We start from the raw sequence: 21,787 nt of genomic DNA, 5'->3' as shown, positions 1-21,787 counted from the left end.
TTTATTACCTCTCTCATTATTCCAAAAAATATTCCTTTGGATGATTTCCCAAATGAAATCCAGAAGCCGTAGAAGACTATAATATCTAGGCCATTTTACAGACATTTTGGTAATTTTAATTTAAATCTTGAGTTTATAATTAATTTAGAATAAATACAATTATAGTAATAAATAAAATTTATAAATATATATTTCAGATTAATTTTTTTAAAAAGACTGCTTGGCCTGTGTTGCTATAGCTGCTTGGGACTTTATTTGTAAATCTGTAACTTCACTGATCAATCACTAACTATTTTTTGAGCATTTACTCTGTCCCTAGAATGCAAGAAGGCAACTTGACTCTTTATTTTGTTCAAATAGAAATATATTTATAAAATACTATTCATGTTTCAAGCAGAAAAGATCAACTCGAATATTTTCTTGTATCTTATGTTTATTTTACAGTATTCAGGAATATACAAACTATTTTAGTGTACCTCCAACAATGGAAAAGCCCTTTTATTCTAAGTGGATGCTATTTTATTACCTGGCAATACTACTTGTCTTCACCATGAAGCGGAGTAAAATGCCTTCTGTATAATTTATCCTGAAAATTCAGGAAGGGCTTGAGTTTATGCAATTAGACATTATTAGCAGTAGTGGAGTTCATTAGTTAGAATTCTAAATTTGTTTCTGACAAACATTGCCATTCGGGAGCTACTAAAACCAACTGGCTTAAAATGGAGTTGCTATTTAGTTTTCAACTGAAATGCCCAAGCATTTGGGCAAGCATATATGCCTTTATGTTGGGGGGAGCGGATACAAATATGCTACTATCTTCAAATTACTCTCAATTTCCAGTTTAACCAATTTCTCATATTTATTTGTTGCAGTGTTTCTGTGACAACCTTTCTTGGTGCTGGCTCTTCAGTACATCCCTTTAGCCAGCTGGGAAAATCCCAAGGTAACAAGATTAGTGTATTGAAAAACCCATACTAAACAAAGTTTGTAAAGTTATTATCAGTCTCAGTTTGTCTCAGTCTTCTGTATGGGACCCTCATTTAACTTAAAGTGTTGTTAGTGTAGACAAGAATTCATTCACAATGCACAAGAGTTTTTAAGGAGGCAACATTCATAAGAACCTTCTCTGTAGGTCTTCTTTTTATGTGCTTCTAGACAGGCTACTAAATCCTATTTCTTAAAAATTTTGCCTTTTCTTGACCAAACCCCAGGTTCAGTTTCTATTTTTAAAAAGCACAATTTGAAAGGAAACATACACTTCCCTGAATGTAGCTGGGACTATGAATTTTAGCAATGACTATAGCTATTATGTCACAGAGTTTAGGTAATTTGGGAGATATCGATTTCCTTGACTAAGACTTTGAAACTTGCTCCAGCTTCTTTAGCCACACAGGATTTCTACCTGGGCTGTAGATGAGGGTAAAATATTCCATGGAGAACTCCTTCAATAACAACATTTGGAAAATCATCTGAAAAACAAGAAGAAAAAAAACCGAATTTCTTATGTGCATCAATACAACATTTTTTGGAAAGAACTAAACAAGGGAAGACTCACTATAATTTAAGAAATGGCATCCGTCTCCTGTTTATCCATGTTCAGGATGAGCTATTAGTAATGCTGTTTCAGCACTAAAGCCACTTTAGTTCAGCACTAGGCACTACATGAATGTGCCACCAGATTTGTAGCTTATTGATTTAAGGGATGTTCTAATACTTAATGCTGCTGGGCTCCAGCTCTTTATCTGAATCTTTTCTCACAAGGAAGATGGATTACACTGGCAATTCAATTTCTAACAAAATCTCAATATACTTGAAAGAATTCCAAGATTTCTACTGGGAATACTTCACTGCAGGTTTTCCATTGTGGTTTACAGCAGCATTTAGTCCAAGTCATTTTGAGGATGCTGGTGCTATCAAATAGGCTTCTTTAGAGCAATAAGATGCTATCCTGTCTTCCTAACTTAAAAGGGCAAATTTCCTAAAAAAGTCAACCTGTCATACTTGAAAAATCAGCCACATCTCCAGAACAGATGCAAAGGAAACTCACTGCTAGAGCCTTTCCTACATGCTGCTCCTCAGAGCAGGTAGAATATGAATGGATTATGTGATCAAGAAAACTAAGCTGTTAGCATTCACATTTTCATTTTAAATCCATTTCTACATATGGTACTACATAGGAGATTGTGATATAGGTGGTACAGGTATTGTAATCCCTAGTTCACATATGAGGAAACCAGGGCTTAGAGAGGTAACACTACCTGCCAATAGTCACAAAGGTTAGATGTGAACCCAGGTCTTTTGGGCATCTCATTCTTGGACTATGTTGTTCTCAGAAAAGATATGTCTTTCAAAGTAAATAAACTGGGCCTCATGCTACCTGAAGAAGTGTGATGATATCTGGAAATAAATTCCTGATGAGAAACTGATGATTACTTTTTGCTTTCATTGCGTCCCCAAATCACAACCCTGAACTGCAGACTTTTCAGTTCCGATCTGGTCAACCTATTCAGTAAGCATACAGGTAATTCAGAAACAAAATCTACCTTTGAGGAGCTTGATTTCCAGCTGAAAAAAGTAAACTAGACGTTGCATTGGTGATACTGTCAGTAACTGTGTTCTGATTCACATCAGAATTCTTTCATGCAGGGTAGGACAAATAAATCAGACTAAGATACAGGTGGGTGGGTGTGTATGCATGTGTGTCTCACACACATGCACACAAGCATATTTGAATCAGTAATAATCTGAGCTAATAGTTTTTTCAGTTATAAAGTTTACAGAATACATTTATCATCAGAATATGTTTACAGACATACTGTAGTTATCAAGGCTTTATCAGGATCAAAAATTTTTTCATATGGATTCACTCTTCAAAATTCTTTTTCCCTTAACAACTAATGAAAAATTATTTTTAGAAGTGCTTTAAATATTTAAGAGCGAAACTACTGGCTACAAATGAGTTCTAAAAACCACTTTTTATGGATAAGTATTCCAGCATCCATTTTGTAGCTCTGGAAACTACTTTTTGCAGATAAGTATTCCAGAATCTGTTGTACTCTGCAAAAGAAAAGATTCTATTCTAAAGTAAGAGATGCTTGGCTTAAACTGGGGCTTTAAAGGTTTTAAAATACCTTGAAAAAAATCAAAGCATATACCAAAAAGATATGAATTGAATACTTTTTAATCCAGAGAGGGTATTCTCCTGATACAATAATGAAGAAATAGCTCTTGACCATATTAACCTTTAAATATCAATGGAAAGCAATGATAACTATAACTTACTTACATGGTGCTTCCAGATTTGCAAAGCATTTTACAAATATTATCTCATTTTATCTTCACAATAACTCTGGGAGATAGGTGCTTTTATCATCCTCATTTTGCAGATGAAAAAAATGAGGCTGAGAGGTTAAGTGACCTTCCCAGGGTCATACAGCTAGTACTCATCTGAGGCAAGGTCTGAACTCAGATGCATTTAACTCCAAATCCCCTATCTAAATCCAAATATACTGTGTCACCTACATTAAAAACATAGCTAGAAGTGTAGATAGAGATACTGTTTAAAGTAAGGCTCTTTCCAGTTGGCATCCTGACAGACATAGATTATATCCAATAATACTAGCTAATATTTAGATAAAATACACATAATGTATGTATGTATACACATACATATGCATAAAATATGCCTTAAAAGTTTGCGAAAGGGGCAGCTACGTGGCGCAGTGGATAAAGCACCAGCCCTGGATTCAGGAGTACCTGAGTTCAAATCCGGCCTTAGACACTTGACACTTACTAGCTGTGTGACCCTGGGCAAGTCACTTAATCCTCATTGCCCTGCAAAAAAAAAACAAAAAAAAAATCCCCAAAAAAACTGAGGGTAAGAGGGGTTAACGACTTGCTCAGGGTCCCAAAGTTAGTAAGCATCTGAGGCTTCACCTAAACTCAGATCCTAACTCCAAGTCTAGTGCTCTATCCACTGCGCCACCTAACTATGCAGTGGACATTTTTATAATCCACATACACTGGATTAGTACTCATGAGACCTGGATTCTAGTTCTAGTTCTGTCACTTAATTGGCATATGCAACTAGGGCCAAACCAAGTAATCTCTCAGCACTTCTAATTCCTCATCTGTAAAATGGGAATAATAATGTGTATTATCCACAGGGTTGTTGTAAAGATCAAACAAGATAATGGATATTAAAGAGCTGTAAAGCATTGTATCATTATTATTATTAAAGCATTCAAGTGGACAGTTTGAGAATTTAAATAGTTTCTGACACAGAGGAATAAATGAGGGCAATTACTTCTTCTGACTAATTTTAAAATTGGTGGTAGTTTGTGATTAATCTAATGAATTTTATTTTAAAATGATGCATATGCAATACAGAGATTAAGCTTAATGAGGAATGCATTTAAAAATAACTATTTTTCTATTTCAAACCTGAAAATGAAATGAACCATAGTCAACCATAGCTAAAACAATAACAATCATATAATTACTTTCAGTTAATTGTTGTACTTCACAATACTGTTGTTAGAGGAAAAAAATTACTTTCTCATGAAATACCTGCCCCAATTTGTATTCTAAATGTCTGTTATACAAAAAGCACTACTTTATTGGCAGATTATTAGGCTCTGGACCAATGTCATTCTGTAAGGCCTGTATTAAACACATGGTTTATGTGGTGCGTGGTCAGATCAGTAAAGAGCTGTTAACACATGACAGGTTTGATTACCGTTGGCTGTAGGCAAGACATATGGATCCCTTAGGAACAGCAGCACAGGCTGGTGGGACAGTTTGCTGGAAAGGTCAAGAACAGGAATGTCAGCATCAAGGGAGAGTAAACAGAAAATACTACAAACTAGCTTTGAGGTGATCAAACTGCTATGCAATGATGTCAAGAAAGGTATTTTTTATATATACACATTATATATAACACAGACAGACATAGCTCTATCTACATAACAAGTTTAATTTTAGAAAAGTCAAACTAACATTGCCAGGCCTATGTAGATTGAAACAAACATGATTTTTATTACAAACAAGTATTTAAAAGTTTAAAGGCAAAATGAAACACTACAGAACTGTTATACCATAATTAATTGGCAAACTAGTATTTTTGTCAGCTGCATATAATGATGTAGGAATCTATACTCCTTCATATCTAACTAATTATTTCAGTGTCCTTATTACAGGAACCAATAGTATGCCAAACCCACCAAGTATCAGGATACTGAATTAAGTCATAAATACTTAAAATATTTAAGTAAAAAAGTTCTTCTATGAATTTATACAATACTTTATTAGCTCTCACCTAGACTCTTCAGATTCTGTTTCCTCAAAAGAGCTATAAAAATAAAAGTATGGAGAGAACAGATCATTGTCTGTGAATTAAAGAATAGCATGCATTTGTAGATCACATAAGTTAAGAGGCCCCTTAAATAGAATAAATAATTTATCAAATAATTACATGCTTTCAATACACAGCTGGACCGTAACAATGGAGTTTTCTTGAATTTCATTTTTGCCTAACAGAATTACTTGGAAATACTCGAGTTTTGTTACAATATATGGCTTTGGGTCAGGAACAAATGGTTTCAACACATTCTCTCTATAAAGTTTTGGAGATACAATGATCTATCTATCAACTCAATGAAAATATATTAACACACAGATTTCAACTTCCCAATAAAGTCTCGTACACAAATGTACTGGTGATGTACACTAAAACATATATGACTCGAAGAAAATTATCCAGTTACTGGCTGGTTCTGAGGTATATGGACAAAAGCATAAAGCTGTGAAAGTCTTTGAGTAAATATGTAATTTGTTTAGTGTTACCTCTGTTGACTACTAGAAAGGTTCAAGACAATCATTCTGGTTTATTCCTATTATAATGAGTAGGGCAGCTATCCACTGGACATCAAAGAAAATCTGTTTGCCCTTCTTGGACTTACAAAGACTTTGACAATTAGTTTTCTTCATAAATGAAGGTTTAGGGGGCAGCTAGGTGGCGCAGTGGATAGAGCACCGGCCTTGGGAGTCAGGAGGACCTGAGTTCAAATCCGGCCTCAGACACTTAACATTTACTAGCTGTGTGACCCTAGGCAAGTCACTTAACCCCCCCAAAACAAAAAAATTAATGATGGTTTAGGGGGGCAGCTAGGTGGCGCAGTGGATAAAGCACTGGCCCTGGATTCAGGAGTATTTGAGTTCAAATCTGTCCTCAGATACTTGACACTTACTAGCTGTGTGACTCTGGGAAAGTGACTTAACCCTCATTGTCCCACAAAACAAAACAAAACAAAACAAAAACAAAACAAGACAAAAATATAAATGATGGTTTAGGCTTGATGATGACTGAGAGGTGTAGTCAGGTCACCTTAGGGAGTGTAGCTATGTGGGCAGGAAGGTCATTTGTTGAAGAGTGGTTTTATTAAAATAGTCAACATAATCATATGACCATAAATTTAGAGTTTAAAGAAGGCTTAAAAGTCATAAAGTCAAGCCCTCCCATTTTAGGGATGAGGAAATTGAGGACCAGAGAGGTTAGAGTCACAAAGCTATGAAGTATCTGGGTTGTTTCAAATATGATCTCATAATATCAACCATCCAGTCACCTGGCATCTAAGACTTAGGATCTCAATCTCTCTCTCTTTAAATATTTTCATAGAAGAAAAGAGGCAATTAAGGAGTCTTCAAAATTAAGCTTAAGTAAATTCTGTTGTTCAGTTGTGTCTGACTCTTTGTGACCCCATGGACCATACTGTCCATGGTGTTTTCTTGGCAAAGATACAGGAATGGTTTGCCATTTTCTTCTCCAGTGGATTAAGACAAACAGAGATTAAGTGACTTGCCCGCGGTCACACAGCTAGTCAGTATTTGAGGCCATATTTGAACTCAGGTCTTCCTGACTCCAGAACTAGTGACATCCACTGAACCATCAAGCTGCCTTTTTAAGTTAAAGACATTAGCTCAAGAATCCACCTAACTTTTTAACTAATGTTAAAATTTCTTTCTTCATAGAAGACCCTGAAACAGGTCAAATGCTTCCCTAAACATGAGCATGACTTAATGGCTGTTTCTCATGAGAGGCCTTTACAGAGTACCCTTAAATACAGGTAGAGTACAAAAGAACTATTTTTTCCTTCAAGGTCCTGAATGGGCTACTATCTAACAGCAAAATATAGGTGAAAGAGCGAGTTGCTCATAAATTTCTTATGATTTAGTGCTTAGAAACTTTAAAGATGAGGAAACTGGGCAGCTAAGTAGCGCAGTGGATAGAGCACTGGCCCTGGAGTCAGGAGGACCTGAGTTCAAATCCAGCCTCAAACATCTAACACTTACTAGCTGTGTGACCCTAGGCAAGTCACTTAACCCCAAATGCCTCACCAAAAAAAAAAAAAAAAAAAAAAAAAGATGAGGAAACTCAGGGCTAGAGAGTTTAAGTTATTAACAGAGTTGATCCTTATTGTGATAGCCACGAGTTTTTGCTCTATTTATGAAAACTGTACAAAGCCAGCCGTTCTGAATGTCACCACTACACAGGAAGAAGTCACCCCACTTTAGGTAAGTGTAAACATTATCTAGATACAACTGGATATAAAACTAAATACTGGGGGGCAGCTAGGTGGCACAGTGGATAAAGCACTGGTCTTGGATTCAGGAGGAACTGAGTTCAAATCCAGCCTCAGACACTTGACACTTACTAGCTGTGTGACCCTGGGCAAGTCACTTAAACCTCATTGCCCCACAAAAAACAAACAAACAAACCAAACCAAACAAAAAAAACCTGAATACTGCAAAAAACTAAGGGTGAAAGAAGATTGGATTATAACATGGGTGAAAAGGAAACCCTTTCCCCTTCTGTGTCTAGGCAGATCACTGTTAATGCTCTCCCAGAGGCAAAAGGGAAAATCAAATTTAACTACATATATCTCTACATCGCACTCTTAAATGAACTTCTGGATAAACCTGAACATCTAATTTGGAAAATTCTATAGTTCCAAATTATTTTCTCAATTATACTGTTTTGCCAAATCCCATGATTGGAAACACACTTCAAAAACACATTTAGTATGTTAAAGACAAATCTTACCCACAACTTTCTGTCTTTGGTAGAGAGGGTAAATGTCGTACATTTAGAAAATCAAGAAATAATTTTGGAAGCTCCTCATTTTCCAAAATGACAGCCTGTGCAAGCAGAATATAGTTAGAATTAGGAACTGAAATACGGTTTAGAAACCATAGGCCATTAAAAAAAAAAGAACGAAAGAAACCACAGGCATTTCAAATATCGGTCATAAATACTTTTAAAAGGATATATATTTTTTTAAAGGATATCCACTCACCATCTTCAGATTCACAAACATTACTGCTTGCAAATTCAATTTAAACTGCTCCTACACACCTCAAGCACTAAAAATCCCAAGGATTCACATATGCTCCTTTTATATAAATATCAAGAGATATTTCAGAAACCCCCTCAGACTTACAAACTAGCAGTACTATTAGACAAAGCTAAACTTAACACAGAAAAATTTATTGTATTTGATCAGGTAATTGGATTTGCATATCTGATGCCTCTATTTGAACAAACACTCCATGCAGTGATCATGGGAGACAACTATAAATTCAGTTAACACAAGAAATGTTTTTGTCAGGCAAATCAGTTTGAACCTTTTAGTTATCAATTTACTCAGTCATTAGGGCATTCTGCCTTTGTCATTGTGCAGTTTTTACATTTAATTTCTCCACACAATCTCTGATTGGAATTTATCAGATATCCTCTCACCAAATAATTATTAAAGGTCTACTGTGAGGGCAGCTAGGTGGCGTAGTGGATAAAACACTGGCCCTGGATTCAGGAGGACCTGAGTTCAAATCCAGACTCAGACACTTGAGACTTACTGTGTGACCCTGGGCAAATCACTGAACCCTCATTGCCCCTCAAAAAAAAAAAAAAAGAAAGAAAAAAAAAGAAAAAGGTCTACTGTGTGCTAGGCATTGCATTAGGTACACATTGACAAAGGTAAAATGTTCCTTGAAATGAAAATACCTAGAACAGTGCCTTGAATAAAATAGTTTATAATTATCTGAATGAATAAATGTTAGAATGTTTAAATGCGAGTGTTATCACATATTGTAGCACAGATATTTACAGTAGGTACATACCTCTAAAATTATAGTGGAAGGGGATGTTCATCAATTGGGGAATGCCTGAACAAGTTGTGGCATATGAATGTAATGGAATTCTATTGTGCTGTAAGAAACGATGAGCAGGTGGAGTTCAGAGAAACCTGGAAGGACTTGCATGAACTGATCATGAGTGAGATGAGCAGAACCAGAAGAACATTATACACAGTATCATCAACATTATGTGTTGATCAACTGTGATAGATTAGATTCTTCTCACCAATCCAACGGAACAAGAATGTTCCAAAGGACTCATGATGGAAAAGGCTCTCCAAATCCAGGGGGAAAAAAAAGGAACTGTGGAATATGGTTGCTGATTGGACCATACTATTTCTTTTGTTTTTGATGCTGTTGGTTTTCTGATTTCAGGTTTTTCCTTTGTGCTCTGATCCTTCTCATATAATATGACTAATGCAGAAATATGTTTAATGTTATTATGTATATATAATCTATATCAGATTGCCTGCTATCTAGGTGAGGCAGGGAGGGAGGGTAGGGAGGGAGAAAAATTTGAAATTGGAAATCTTATATAAACAAATCTTGAAAACTAAAAAATTAAACTAAAATAAAATAAAATTATGGTGGAAGTCAATGAAAATACATAATACAATATGGGGCTTGTATAACTTTGTGTGTGTGTGTGTGTGTGTATGTGTTTTATCTTTTTGTTTGGTTTTTGTGGGGCAATGAGGGTTAAGTGTCATGTAGATGTAAGTGTCATGTGTCTGAGGCCAGATTCGAACTCAGGTCCTCCTAAATCCAGGGCCAGTGCTTTATCCACTGTGCCCCCTAGCTGCCCCTGTTTGCATAACTTTTAAAGAACACAGAATACACAAATTGAACCAGATTGCAAAAAATTTACAGTGTCACCAGACTTTCTATCTTGAATAGCCAAACTTCATTGACCATCCTTGAAAAATATTACCATCTGCTGTATGCATTCAGTTCAAAGAGTTGTATTATTTGTGACAAGCTACAGTAATTCAGATTTATTGTTTTTATTTTTTTGATAGTCATTTAAAGTACATCAGGAAATGCCTACTTGGCTAAGCTAACTGCATATGGTAGAATCACAAAATCATCTAGTCAAGAAATCTGTATTCATTTAATTACCCTGCAGAATAATTTTATTTTTGAGGGTGGTGGGGGCATAACATCTTATCTCGACTCTCACCTTTTAAAATAAATTAAATCAATAACAAGTGTGGCACACTTTAAATGACCTGAACTACTTCATTTCCAGGATCTCATGATATGCCATCCATCACTGTGGTCTGTAAAGAGACATCTCTCATGTGTTCAGAGGGCCACTTTGGTTTTATTAATGCAAGATTTAGGGAATGTTAACAAGGCAAATTATTTATTTTTCATGATGGATTGGCTTACAATGTACTGGTTACAGTCAGAATGTGATCATTAATGAGAAAAGACAGGCAAAAAATATCTGTTTATATTTCTAACACCATCCCACCTCATTGCAACATGCCTGGAATGAATTTTGCCCAGCTTCTACAAACCTAATTTTCTCAATGAAAGGCAGCATGGCATAGTGTGGATAGGGTGTTGGACTGGGAGTCAGAAAGACTTGGGTTGAAATCCCATTTCAGATACTTTACCACTTGTGAGACCCTGGGCAAATCCTCTCTATGCCTTACTTTCTTCATTTTTAAAACGAGGAGGTAAAACTCAATGACCTCTATAATCCCTTTTAGCTCTAAATACAAATATGAGAAATAAATGCATAGCTGCATTATTTTAGGTGAGGTATAATGACAACTGTTTCTAATAAAAAAGACTAGGAGATTCACTTTTTAGTGTACAATAAGTGTGCTACTATTTTTTTCCATAAAAGAATTGCAAAGAAAATGCCAAAGAAGGTAGAAGAAAGTCTATTTTTGTGGGAGGTGATGTTCAGTTAGATAAATATTCAAAACAGTAGAGAAAGATGAGTTTCCTGGGCGCTCTTTGGAAAAGATTGTTGGAAATGCATTAAAACTAAATTTAAAAGGCAATATAGACTACTTTAATTAGCTAAATTTAGCTGTTTTATATTATTATGAACATAAAGTATTCATCCCTCATTTCTACTTATAATACAATATAACAGACATAATTTTAATTCAATCAAGTATCATCAATATATGTATAAAAATGCCTTACTATAAGATATTATTATTGTCTGTGAAAGACTGAAAAGACTTTTACAGAACCAGCATTCTATCCCCTTGTCTTGTAGGTTACAGTTGCTACTTATAGAACTTGATGAAACTTAGTCTTTTAGATACCTTGTTTCCAGAAATTTTTGTTAAAGAACTACCCCATTCCTCACTACAGGGTTATAAATGTGCTCCAGAAGTCAGATGCAATAACTATAGTTGGTTCAGGCTTCATAGGAATATGATCCCTTTGGTTATTATTTAAGTTCCTAAAAAGTTATCTATAAATCACATTTTTATAATTTAACACTGTGACAGGAGACTGGATCCTTTTCACCCTGAGCCAGAATAAAGCCAATTGTACATGCTAAGTGTAAGGAGGGATTGAGCCTAGGCCTTTATGAGAATGTGTGGAGTACTCAATTGTTGCACTTCCCATGTGGACTTTGTGTAGATGTTCCAAGTAGCTAATTACATGGTGAAAAGGAATCTTTTTGATTGGCAACATTGCCGGGATTGAAGGGGGGGGGGCGAGGGGGGAGGAAAATTTAAAAGGCATTAGTTGTCTAGAGCTTATCCCTTCTCTTTATTTCACTACTTCCAGCATAGTAGAATTACACTGTAAGAAGACAATCTATCAGGGAAGAAGCCTTGGTTCTTTGCCTTTCCATTGCTTTTATTTTAGTTGGAGACTGGAGGCTATGGCCTTGTGAGTTACTAAAAGTCAGGAGAAAAGGCCATCAGGAAGTCCAGGAATGAAGCCTGGGCTGGAGCTTTTGGCTAGCAAGTCCGGTGCTGTAACTTAAGAAGTGAGGAGTAACCCTCAGAACCCAGGTCAGGAGTAGCTGAGAGATTCTATTAAATCTGAGCCAATTCTGCCTAGGGACCAAAATGTTATAGGAGAAAGCATGTCCCAAAATGTTGGGGGGAAGGAATGGACATATTCTTGTACTCTCAAGTCACTATGTGATCTGAGAGCATGTTGCTTAACATCTCAGTGCCCAGCACATAACTCTTTAAGACAGTGATCTCCAAATTCTTTTGATCATATAAACCTGTAAAGAAAAAGTTTTGAGTGTGTACCCCCAATATGTGTATATTCCCTTATTTGTAAATTATATAAACACACAAAAAGATATTTAAACAGGATAAGATGAAGAGGAGTATGTTTGTGGGGAAAAGATGCTGATTATAATTAATCCATGCTTGCTCATGCCAAATGATGTATTCTGATACACCCAAAAAGAAAAGGGGATGAGAGGGTTCTCACTCACAAGTCATTGCTATGGAGCACACAACTCATTCTCTGAAAGGTGTCTGGGGCAGCCATTAGATGATTTGTGGTAGAAGGGGTTTCACAATGGTGCATACACAGCTACTGAAATGGGTATCCAGCAGTGGTTGGGTTGCAGCTGAACTGAGGGTTCAAAACTTAGCTCAAAAAGAGGGAGGCTGAGAATCTGCATAGCAGAGAGGGAATAAGGGTAGGTGTGAATACACTGAAGACAAGCCTCCTAACTGGCTATTTCTGGGAAGGTGAGATGTAATCTATCTTTCCATCCTCCAAATGGTTGATCAGATACTGCTTGGGATCATGCTATCGCCTCCCTGGGTCACACTGTGGCACCCATTTTGGAATACACTGCTCTAAGCCTACAATTTTCAGCTGAGTTGTCCATATGTATCAGCAGAGGAAGTTTCCAAAATGGGCATTCTCCATACAAATTATATCAGATCTGGACCAGAAACGCATAAATGAAAAAATTTCTACAGGCACAGATTTTAATTTCAGAGATGCTTTATCTTCATTTATGATTGGTGGTGAATTAATAGCCATTCCTCATGCTTCAGCTTTAAATCTCTTTGTTTCATTACCCTCAAGTAACTAATGATCAGTAAAAAACAAATTAAAAAACTAAAAACAACAAAACCTAGTCCTCCCCACCTTTTCAGTGCTCTTATACTTTATGCCCTGTCTAGTTCCCCTCTCACCCCAAATTACTCTTGAATTAAGTGACACTGGCCTTCTTGTTCCTAAAAGATGACATTCTACCTCCCAACTTGGCACTTTCATTGGCTCTCCCCCATGTCTGGAATGTTCTTCCTCTTCATCTTCACCTCCCAGCTTCCTTCAAGTCCCAGCTTAAAATCCCACCTCCTACAGGAAGCCTTTCCTCTTAATTCTTGTGTCTTCCCTTGATTATTTCCAATTTATTCTGAATATGGCTTCGTTATGCATAGTTGTTAGCTTGTTGTTTTCCACATGAGATTGTAAGCTTCTTGATGGCAGGAGCTATCTTTTGCCTCTTTGTATCACCAGTGCATAGCACAGTTCATAGCACATAGTAGGATTTTAATAAATACTGTTTATTTTTTATTTTCTTTTTGTTTTGTTTTGTTGGGTTTGTTTGTTTTTTGCAGGGCAATGAGGGTTACGTGACTTGCCCAGGGTCACACAGCTAGTAAGTGTCAAATGTTTTCATTTTCAATTGCTTATTTATTCAGTTATTCAAGAAGCACAGTGAAAACCAGACTTGATTTTAAAAATAGAGGTATATTTAGACTTTCCAACATAGCTAATGGCTGTCAAATATTAAAGCTAGTTTAGTTTCTCATAAGTGGCACAATGGATAGAGCAAGAAGCTTGGAATCAAGGAGATTCATCTACATGAGTTAAAATCCAGTCTCAAACACTTACTAGATGGATAACCCTGGGCAGGTCACTTAACCCTGTCTGCCTCAGTTACTCATCTATAAAATGACCTGGAGAAGGAAATAGGAAATCACTCCAGTATCTTTGCCAAGAAAACCCCCCAAAAGGGGTCACAAAGATTCAGACACTACTGAAACAACTGAACAACAACAATGTTTAAGAACTAGAAACAAAAAAGTGAATTTTTCTTCTCCAAATATGCCATTTTCACAGAATATTAGTTCTCATTGCTTGAAGTGCACAAAAAAGGAGTTGGCAAAGCTGGCTATTTCTTCTCAAAGTACCAAACACATACTAGAAAAGAAAATTTATAAATAACTTCTTTGTTTAATAAATGATTGAGTGGAAAAATAAAAGCCCTGCAAATAGACCATGTCCCTTGAAAGCCCAATATTTACTCTACTAGAAATGTCTCTTTTCTTGAAAAGGTGCAATTATTATCATGTAACACAAATCACAAAATCCCAATTTTTCTACCTTATCAGCTTTATAAAATCATGTTCCCAGAGGATACCATTGATTAGTTGCATATGTTCTTTTAGTGACATCCCAAGTACTTAATTGTCAGTTATCTTTTCTTCTTCACTAAGTAAAATATAGTCACAAAATTACAGAGGGACTTGTTCTGCCTTAACCTTAGCTAGATGCCATCATGCAGTGGAAAACACTGATAAAATATCACAAGATAATGCTGTCCGACAAGGGAGACATATAAACAGTGTAATGATTTCCCACGAGTTTCCATTTTAGAAAATTGTCACTAAAGCCAGCATAAATGGTGACATATCTTCACAGAGGACACTCTGAAATCGAACACTGGCATTCTAGTTAGGTCCAAACCTACTCAGCAGCCAATTATAACAGTATCTGAACATCTTGTTGAAAACTTGAACAAGAACACTTTGCTAACCTTCTAAGATCACTGCACAAGGCTGCATTGTTTTCACTTATTAGATTCTTTTATTCTTTCTTCAAAAATTTAAAAAATACATTTCTTCCCATTGTCTACCATAGTTTCTTAAAAAAAAAAAAACCAGAGTGCACAAAAAGCTATGCAATGAATTAAATAGTAAGAGTTTCTAAGAGTCCTTAAAGCCCTTTCTCTTTCTTTCTGTTTTGGTTTGATAAGCCCAATATTAGGGTGAAAAAGTTCATGACAGTTTTTTTCTCTCTTCACAGAGAGATGCTTCATACTAGACTTTATTCAGAGGTGCAGCTAAAAACAGGGAAGGAAGAAAATCGATACCTCTTCCGCTACTGTAAGTAGGCCGCAGTGTCACTCTCCTTGGGGGCTGAGAACCATAAGCTTTTAGAGTGCTTTAGAGTCTATAATCTTTTATTTATCCATTTTCTACCAGATTCTTACAGTTCCATGGAATGATCCAAAATAGAGTTAAAAATTCAGCACGACAGGCTAGTCCCAAAAATGATCATGACTATATGAAAAAGTGAAAGTACATCATTTATAATCATTTCTATTCCTTGTTTAGGCAAGTTATGAAAGATGTCTCCTTCCACATACCTCTAATTTGTTTATAATAGGAACAGTTTTATGTTTAAGTCATATATCCATTTGGAGTTTATTGTGGTATGTGAAATAATATTCCACACTTAGTTTCTAGCCATACTTTTCTCCAGTTTTCGCATTAGTTTTTATCAAAAAAAGAAGTCCTTAGCAGAGTAGTTGTTATCTTTGGATCTATCAAATATGATTCTGTTAGATTATTTTGAATTTTCTTATTTAACTTGCTCTTTTGATCAGATTTTCTATTTTTTTAAGTAGTCACAAGGAGTTGTGATAACAGCTTTATAGTATAGTTTGAAATTCACTGGCCTCCCATACCTACAATTTTTCATTATGTTTCTTTATCTTTTCCCCTCTTCTTCCAGATGAATTATTTTGTCTAGTTCTATAAAATGACTTATTGCTAATTTGAGTGATAAGACATGAAATTTGTAAGATATCTTAGGTAATATTATCATTTTTGTTATGTTGGCCCAGTCTAACCATGAGCAACCATGTAACTTAATTATTTAAGTCTTCCTTTCTTTCTTTAAAGAGTGATTTGTGGAAAAATTAATATAAGATCTGGGTGTTTTTTAGTAAGTTGACTCCCTTATATTTCAATATGGTCTGTATTTTTAAAATTTTCTTGATTAGTATGAACTTGACAAAGATTACCAAATTCAACATAGCAACTCCAAAGCTGTCTGTCTGCCTGAGCTTCCCTCTGAATTTTGTTCTTCTCTCCTGTGCATTTGGAAAAAACAGTTTCATTGACATTATTTTCTTTTTATTTTTTAGTGACATCACTATCACTACTTCTTTTTCTATTATGTCACCTGAAAAAAAGTCATAAATTAGTTTTATCTTTTTCTATGCTCATTTTTTTCATTTCTTTTTCTTATTTTATTATTACAGCTAGAATTTCTAGAACTACATCAAAAAATAATAAAGAGAATGGACATTCTTGCTGTACTTCTGCTCTTACTGGAAAGACCTCTACATTTCTCCATTAGAGATAATGGTAGTTCTTGGCTTATAAAAGACATTGCTTACCATATTAAGGAAAAAGTATGCTTAACCTAACACTTAATGATGCTTTTAACATAAAGGAGTGTTGTATTTTGATAAGGTGGCGTGTTGGGTTTTTCTGGCCTCTATGAAATGAATTTTAACATTTTGGTTATTAAAGATTTATCATATTTACATTTTCTTAATCCTGAATCAACCCTACATTCATGGTAAAAAAATCTAACCTAGCTGTAGTGTATAATCTTTTTAATATGCTGCTATAGACTTTTTTCATAGTCCTTTGTGAAATATTTGCAAGTACATTTTCATTATAGATCTTCCTGATTTAAATATTAGTTGTTTCATAGAAAGAATTTGGAAGGACACATCTTTTTTCTTTTAGAAAACAATTTATGAAGCACTGGAATTATTTTTTGAATATTTGAAAGAACTAATTTATAAATCTATCTTGGACTGAGGATTTTAAGCTTTGGGAATTGATTTATGACTCTATTTTTAAGAGATTATTTAAATGGTCTATTTCTTGGTCTTTTTATCAAGGTGTTTTGCATTTAGCTATTCTGTTAGCATATAATTTAGGAAAATAATTTTAATTTCATCTTTATAGTGAGTTTCTCCCACTTTTTTCTCTTTGACTTTAGTAATTTGGCTTTACTCTCTTAAAAAAATCAAATTAACTTTTTATTTGTCTTTTCAAAAACACAACTCCTACTTTTATTTCATCATTTTTTCCAATTTTTCTTACCTCACATTATTTTGAGAATTTCTATTTTTATTTTGTTTTAAAATATTTCTTTAAACATTTTTTTCTAAAAACCGAATGTCTAATTCCTTGATAAATAAATAAGTTTATAAATATGCATTTCCCTCTAAAGACTATTTGGGCTATATCCCACACAAGTCTAGAGAGCTGGTCTCATAATTTTCTTTGATGTAATTATTTATTGTTTCTATGATTTGTTCTTTGACACACACTTTTAAAGATTATATTACTATGGGGCAGCTAGGTGGTGCAGTGGATAGAGTACCAGCCCTGGATTCAAGCGGACCTGAATTCAAATCCAGCCTCAGACACTTGATACTTACTAGCTGTGTGACCCTGGGCAAGTCACTTAACCCCAATTGCCTCACCAGAAAAAAAATTATATTACTGAGTCTCTATTTAAATATAAATGCTTTCTTTAAATGCTTTTCTTCATTTGGTTATGAAATTTTTGTGCTCTGGTACTTGGTCAATTTTTGTAAATATTCATTAATCACTAGAGGTCTATGATATCTAACTTTTCAAAGAGTTCTATCCAGGTACTTTAGTTCCTGTTTATGTTTTTGTTAGATTTTTCTCAGTCTGAAAAGAATACACTAAAGCCCACGAATAATGATTGTTTTGATGCTTACTTCTCTATGTAGTTCAATTAACTTTTCCTTTCAGTAATGTGATAGAAGCAGTATCCTAACTGCTGTTCCCATGCAAGTTGGATTAATTTTTTTCATAAAATGTACTGAACCTATCCTTAAGACCTGCTTGGCAATGCACTAAAAACTCAGGTTTCTGACATTACCTGCTTGCCTGAATACAAAGCAGCCAGGAAGAGGAGTTCTTTGAGGCTTGGCAGACCATAATGTTCACTCAGCTAAATCAACTCAAGGTGTCCTCAGTACCTAGCTTTTGTTAAATTTACTCTCCTACTATGGCTAAGCAAATCACCTTTTGTTAACTGCTGAATGACCTACAACTCCTCCTTTTTGTTTTCTACATTGAACCTAAACTCCCAAGGGAATGGCATGAGGAAGGCTTAGTCCAGACCAAGCATTTAGATGTTATGTCACTCAGTACATGTGTGTATATCTGTATGTATTATGTATATGTGTGTATATATACATATTATATAATTTATCATCTATTTATGCATAATGTAGTCTCTCATTTTTAATTTTTTCTCAATTACATGTAAACAAAAATTTTTTGCATTAGGTTTTTTTAAAATTTTGAATTTCAAATTCTTTCCTTTCCTCTAGTCTCTCCCCTCTCCTTAAGAAGGCAAACAATTTTATATGTCATTTATGTGCAGTCATGCAAAACATTTTCATATTAGCCATTCTGAAAAAAAAATACAAACAAACAGAATAAAGAAAGTTAAAAAAAAAAAGTATGCTTGAATCTGTACTCCATCAGTTCTTTCTCCGGAGGTGAAGAGCAGTTTTCATTGTAAGTCCATCAGATTTGTTTTGGATCACTGTATTGCTGAGAGTAGTTAAGTCATTAACAGTTGATCATTGGGGCAGCTAGGTGGTGCAGTGGATAGAGCACCAGCCCTGGAGTCAGGAGGACCTGAGTTCAAATTCGGCCTCAGACACTTGACGCTTACTAGCTGTGTGACCCTGGGCAAGTCATTTAACTCCCATTGCCCCACAAAAAACAAAACAAAACAAAAAAAAACCCAAAACAACAACAACAACAAACCAGTTGATCATTGCACAATATTGCTGTTACTGAGTGCAATGTTTTTCTGGTTCTGATCATTTCATTTTGCATCAGTTCATATAAGTCTTCCCAGGCTTTTCTGAAAACAGCCTACTTCAAATTAAAACAACTCTGAGGTACCACCTCACACCTATCAGATTGGCTAACATGACAAAAAAGGGAAAATAATAAACGTTGGAGATACTGTGGAAAAATTGGAACACTAATGCATTTTTGGTGGAGTTATGAACTGATCCAACTATTCTAGAGAGCAATTTGGAATTATGCCCAAAGGACTATAAAACTGTGCATACCCTTTTACCCAGCCATATCACTATTAGGTCTATATCCCAAATATTTATTGCTGCTTTTTTGTGGTGGAAAAGAATTGGAAATTGAGGGAATGCCCATCAATGGGGGAATGGCTAAACAAATTGTGGTGTATGAATGTAATGGAATATTATTGTGCTGTAAGAAACAATAAGAAGGGAGATTTCAGAAAAACCTGGAAAGACTTACATGAATTGATGCTAAGTGAAATGATTAGAACCAGGAGAACATCGTACACAGTATCAACAACATTGTGTGATGATCAACTGTGACAGACTTGGCTCTTTTCAGCAGTACAATGATTCAAGACAATTACAAAGGACTCATGATAGAAAATGCTCTCCATATCCAGAAATAAGAACTGAGGAATCAGGATGTAGATTGAACCATACTGTTTCTACTTTTTTTTCTTTTTTGAAGTTTTCCCCTTTTGTTCTGATTCTTCTTTCATAACATGCCTAATGCAGAAATATGTTTAATGTAATTGTACATATATAACTGATATCAGATTGCTTGCTGTCTTTGGTGAGGGGAAGAGAGGAAGAAAAATTTGGAACTAGAAACCTTATAAAAACAAATGCTGGGGCAGCTAGGTGGCGCAGTGGATAGCGCACCAGCCCTGGAGTCAGGAGTACCTGAGTTCAAATCTGTTCTCATACACCTGACACGTACTAGCTGTGTGATCTTGGGCAAGCCACTTAACCCTCATTGCCCAAAAAAAATTTTTTTTGATTTTTTTAAATTAAAAAATGATGAAAACTGTCTTTACATGTAACTGGAAAATAATAAAATACTTTTATGATTAAAAAAATGAAAACAGCTTGCTTGTCATTTCTTCTAGCACAATAGTATTACATCAGAATTTCATATCAAAACTTGTTCAGCCCAACTGACGGGCATCCCAGCAATTTCCAATTCTCTTCCACCACAAAAAGAGCTGCTATAAATATTTTTGAACATATAAGTCCTTTCCCTTTTTCTTTGATCTCTTTAGGATACAGACCTAGTAGTGCTATTGCTGAAGTAAAGTGTATGCAAAATTTTATAGCCCTTTGAATAATTCCAAATTGCTCTCCAGAATAGTTAGATCAGTTCACAACTCCAGCAATAAAAAAGAGACCCTATTTTCCCCACATGCCCTCCAACATTTGTCATTTTCTTTTTCTGTCACATTAGCTAATCTGATATGTATGTGTGTGATGGTACCTCAGAGTTGTTTTAATTTACATTCCTCTAATCACTACTGCCTTAGGGCATTTTTTCATGTTATTATTAATCTTTGATTTCTTTTTCTGGTTCTTTTTTTCTTTCAACCATATATAATTTCTACGATTGCTTTATTTGAGATCAGGATTGTTGCCCTTGATTAATATTAAATTCCATCCAGCCTGTCATCCTAATTTTGTGTTTCATAATTTAGGTTCCAGGTGTATTTCCCACAAATAACATACTATTTGATATTCCTTTTTACTACATATTGTGTCCTCCTCTGTTGTGAGTGTATTCATCTTGTTCACATTCATTGCTATGATTGTTAAGTCTTTTCTTTTATCTTTTCATCCTCCACCCCACTTTTAATGAAGAAAAAGAAGGGAGAGGGAATTATAAGGAATAAGATCAATATTTAACTTAATATGTTTTTAAAAGTTCTCAATTTCTTACATACTTCACTTTCTTTTTTATTGAAATGTCTGTTTATTAATGACCATATATTCATAATAAAAAAAAAGAATCCATCACCATACTTGTTCTCTGCCTAATATGAAACGATCCCAACTGTATACTCTGTCCTTTAGTGAGGCCAACCATTTGTTGTATTGTTTATCCTGGAGTCATTAACTATCTTTTTTTTTTTTTTTTTAGTGAGGCAATTAGGGTTAAGTGACTTGCCCAGGATCACACAGCTAGTACATTAACTATCTTGAAAGGGAAAAAAGATAGACTACTACGAAGATGAATAATTCAAAAGATATATGAAAATAAAATGTGTCATCAAAGGCTCACAGCAATAGGGAGATTTGTCAAAAGAAATGTGAAGTCACTGAAAAAGTGGCTAAAAAAGCAGAAACAAAGAATGTCAAAACATGGATAACTGAGTGTGCCTTGGGAACTTGCTAATTCAGTTTAATACCAATGTCTTCTGTCTCCCCACTCCTAATACAAGTATAAGAGCAGGTGGGGAAGGTAAGGTAATTCAGTCATTCGATCAACAAGTTCTTATTATGTACCTACTGTGCTACACTATTGGTTCCATTCTTAGGCTTAGGCTAAGGTCTTTCACAGTATTTCTGGACTCTCCTTATTTCCTTGCCACAAAATCCCCAAAGCGTGTGTGTGTGTGTGTGTGTGTGTGTGTGTGTGTGTGTGTGTGCGCGCGCGTGTGTGTTTCCCTC

At 35.1% G+C, this 21,787-nt stretch overlaps 1 protein-coding gene across 1 annotated transcript in view; it reads right to left on the bottom strand.

The window, feature by feature from the left end:
- Positions 1 to 420: 420 nt before the first annotated feature.
- SNX24 (sorting nexin 24) overlaps positions 421 to 21,787 on the bottom strand; it is a 264,545-nt gene continuing 243,178 nt past the window's right edge. The window contains exons 4-7 of the mRNA XM_043979692.1: positions 8,102 to 8,196; positions 5,318 to 5,350; positions 4,739 to 4,803; positions 421 to 1,469 (exon numbers count right to left, since the gene is read on the bottom strand). Coding sequence (XP_043835627.1) covers positions 1,399 to 1,469; positions 4,739 to 4,803; positions 5,318 to 5,350; positions 8,102 to 8,196 — 264 coding nt within the window. The 3' untranslated portion in view covers positions 421 to 1,398. The remainder of the gene's footprint in view (positions 1,470 to 4,738; positions 4,804 to 5,317; positions 5,351 to 8,101; positions 8,197 to 21,787) is intronic.

This window comes from Dromiciops gliroides, chromosome 1 (assembly GCF_019393635.1).
Source record: "Dromiciops gliroides isolate mDroGli1 chromosome 1, mDroGli1.pri, whole genome shotgun sequence".
In the NCBI taxonomy this organism is placed as follows: domain Eukaryota; kingdom Metazoa; phylum Chordata; class Mammalia; order Microbiotheria; family Microbiotheriidae; genus Dromiciops; species Dromiciops gliroides.
This window is presented reverse-complemented; position numbering and strand designations above follow the sequence as displayed.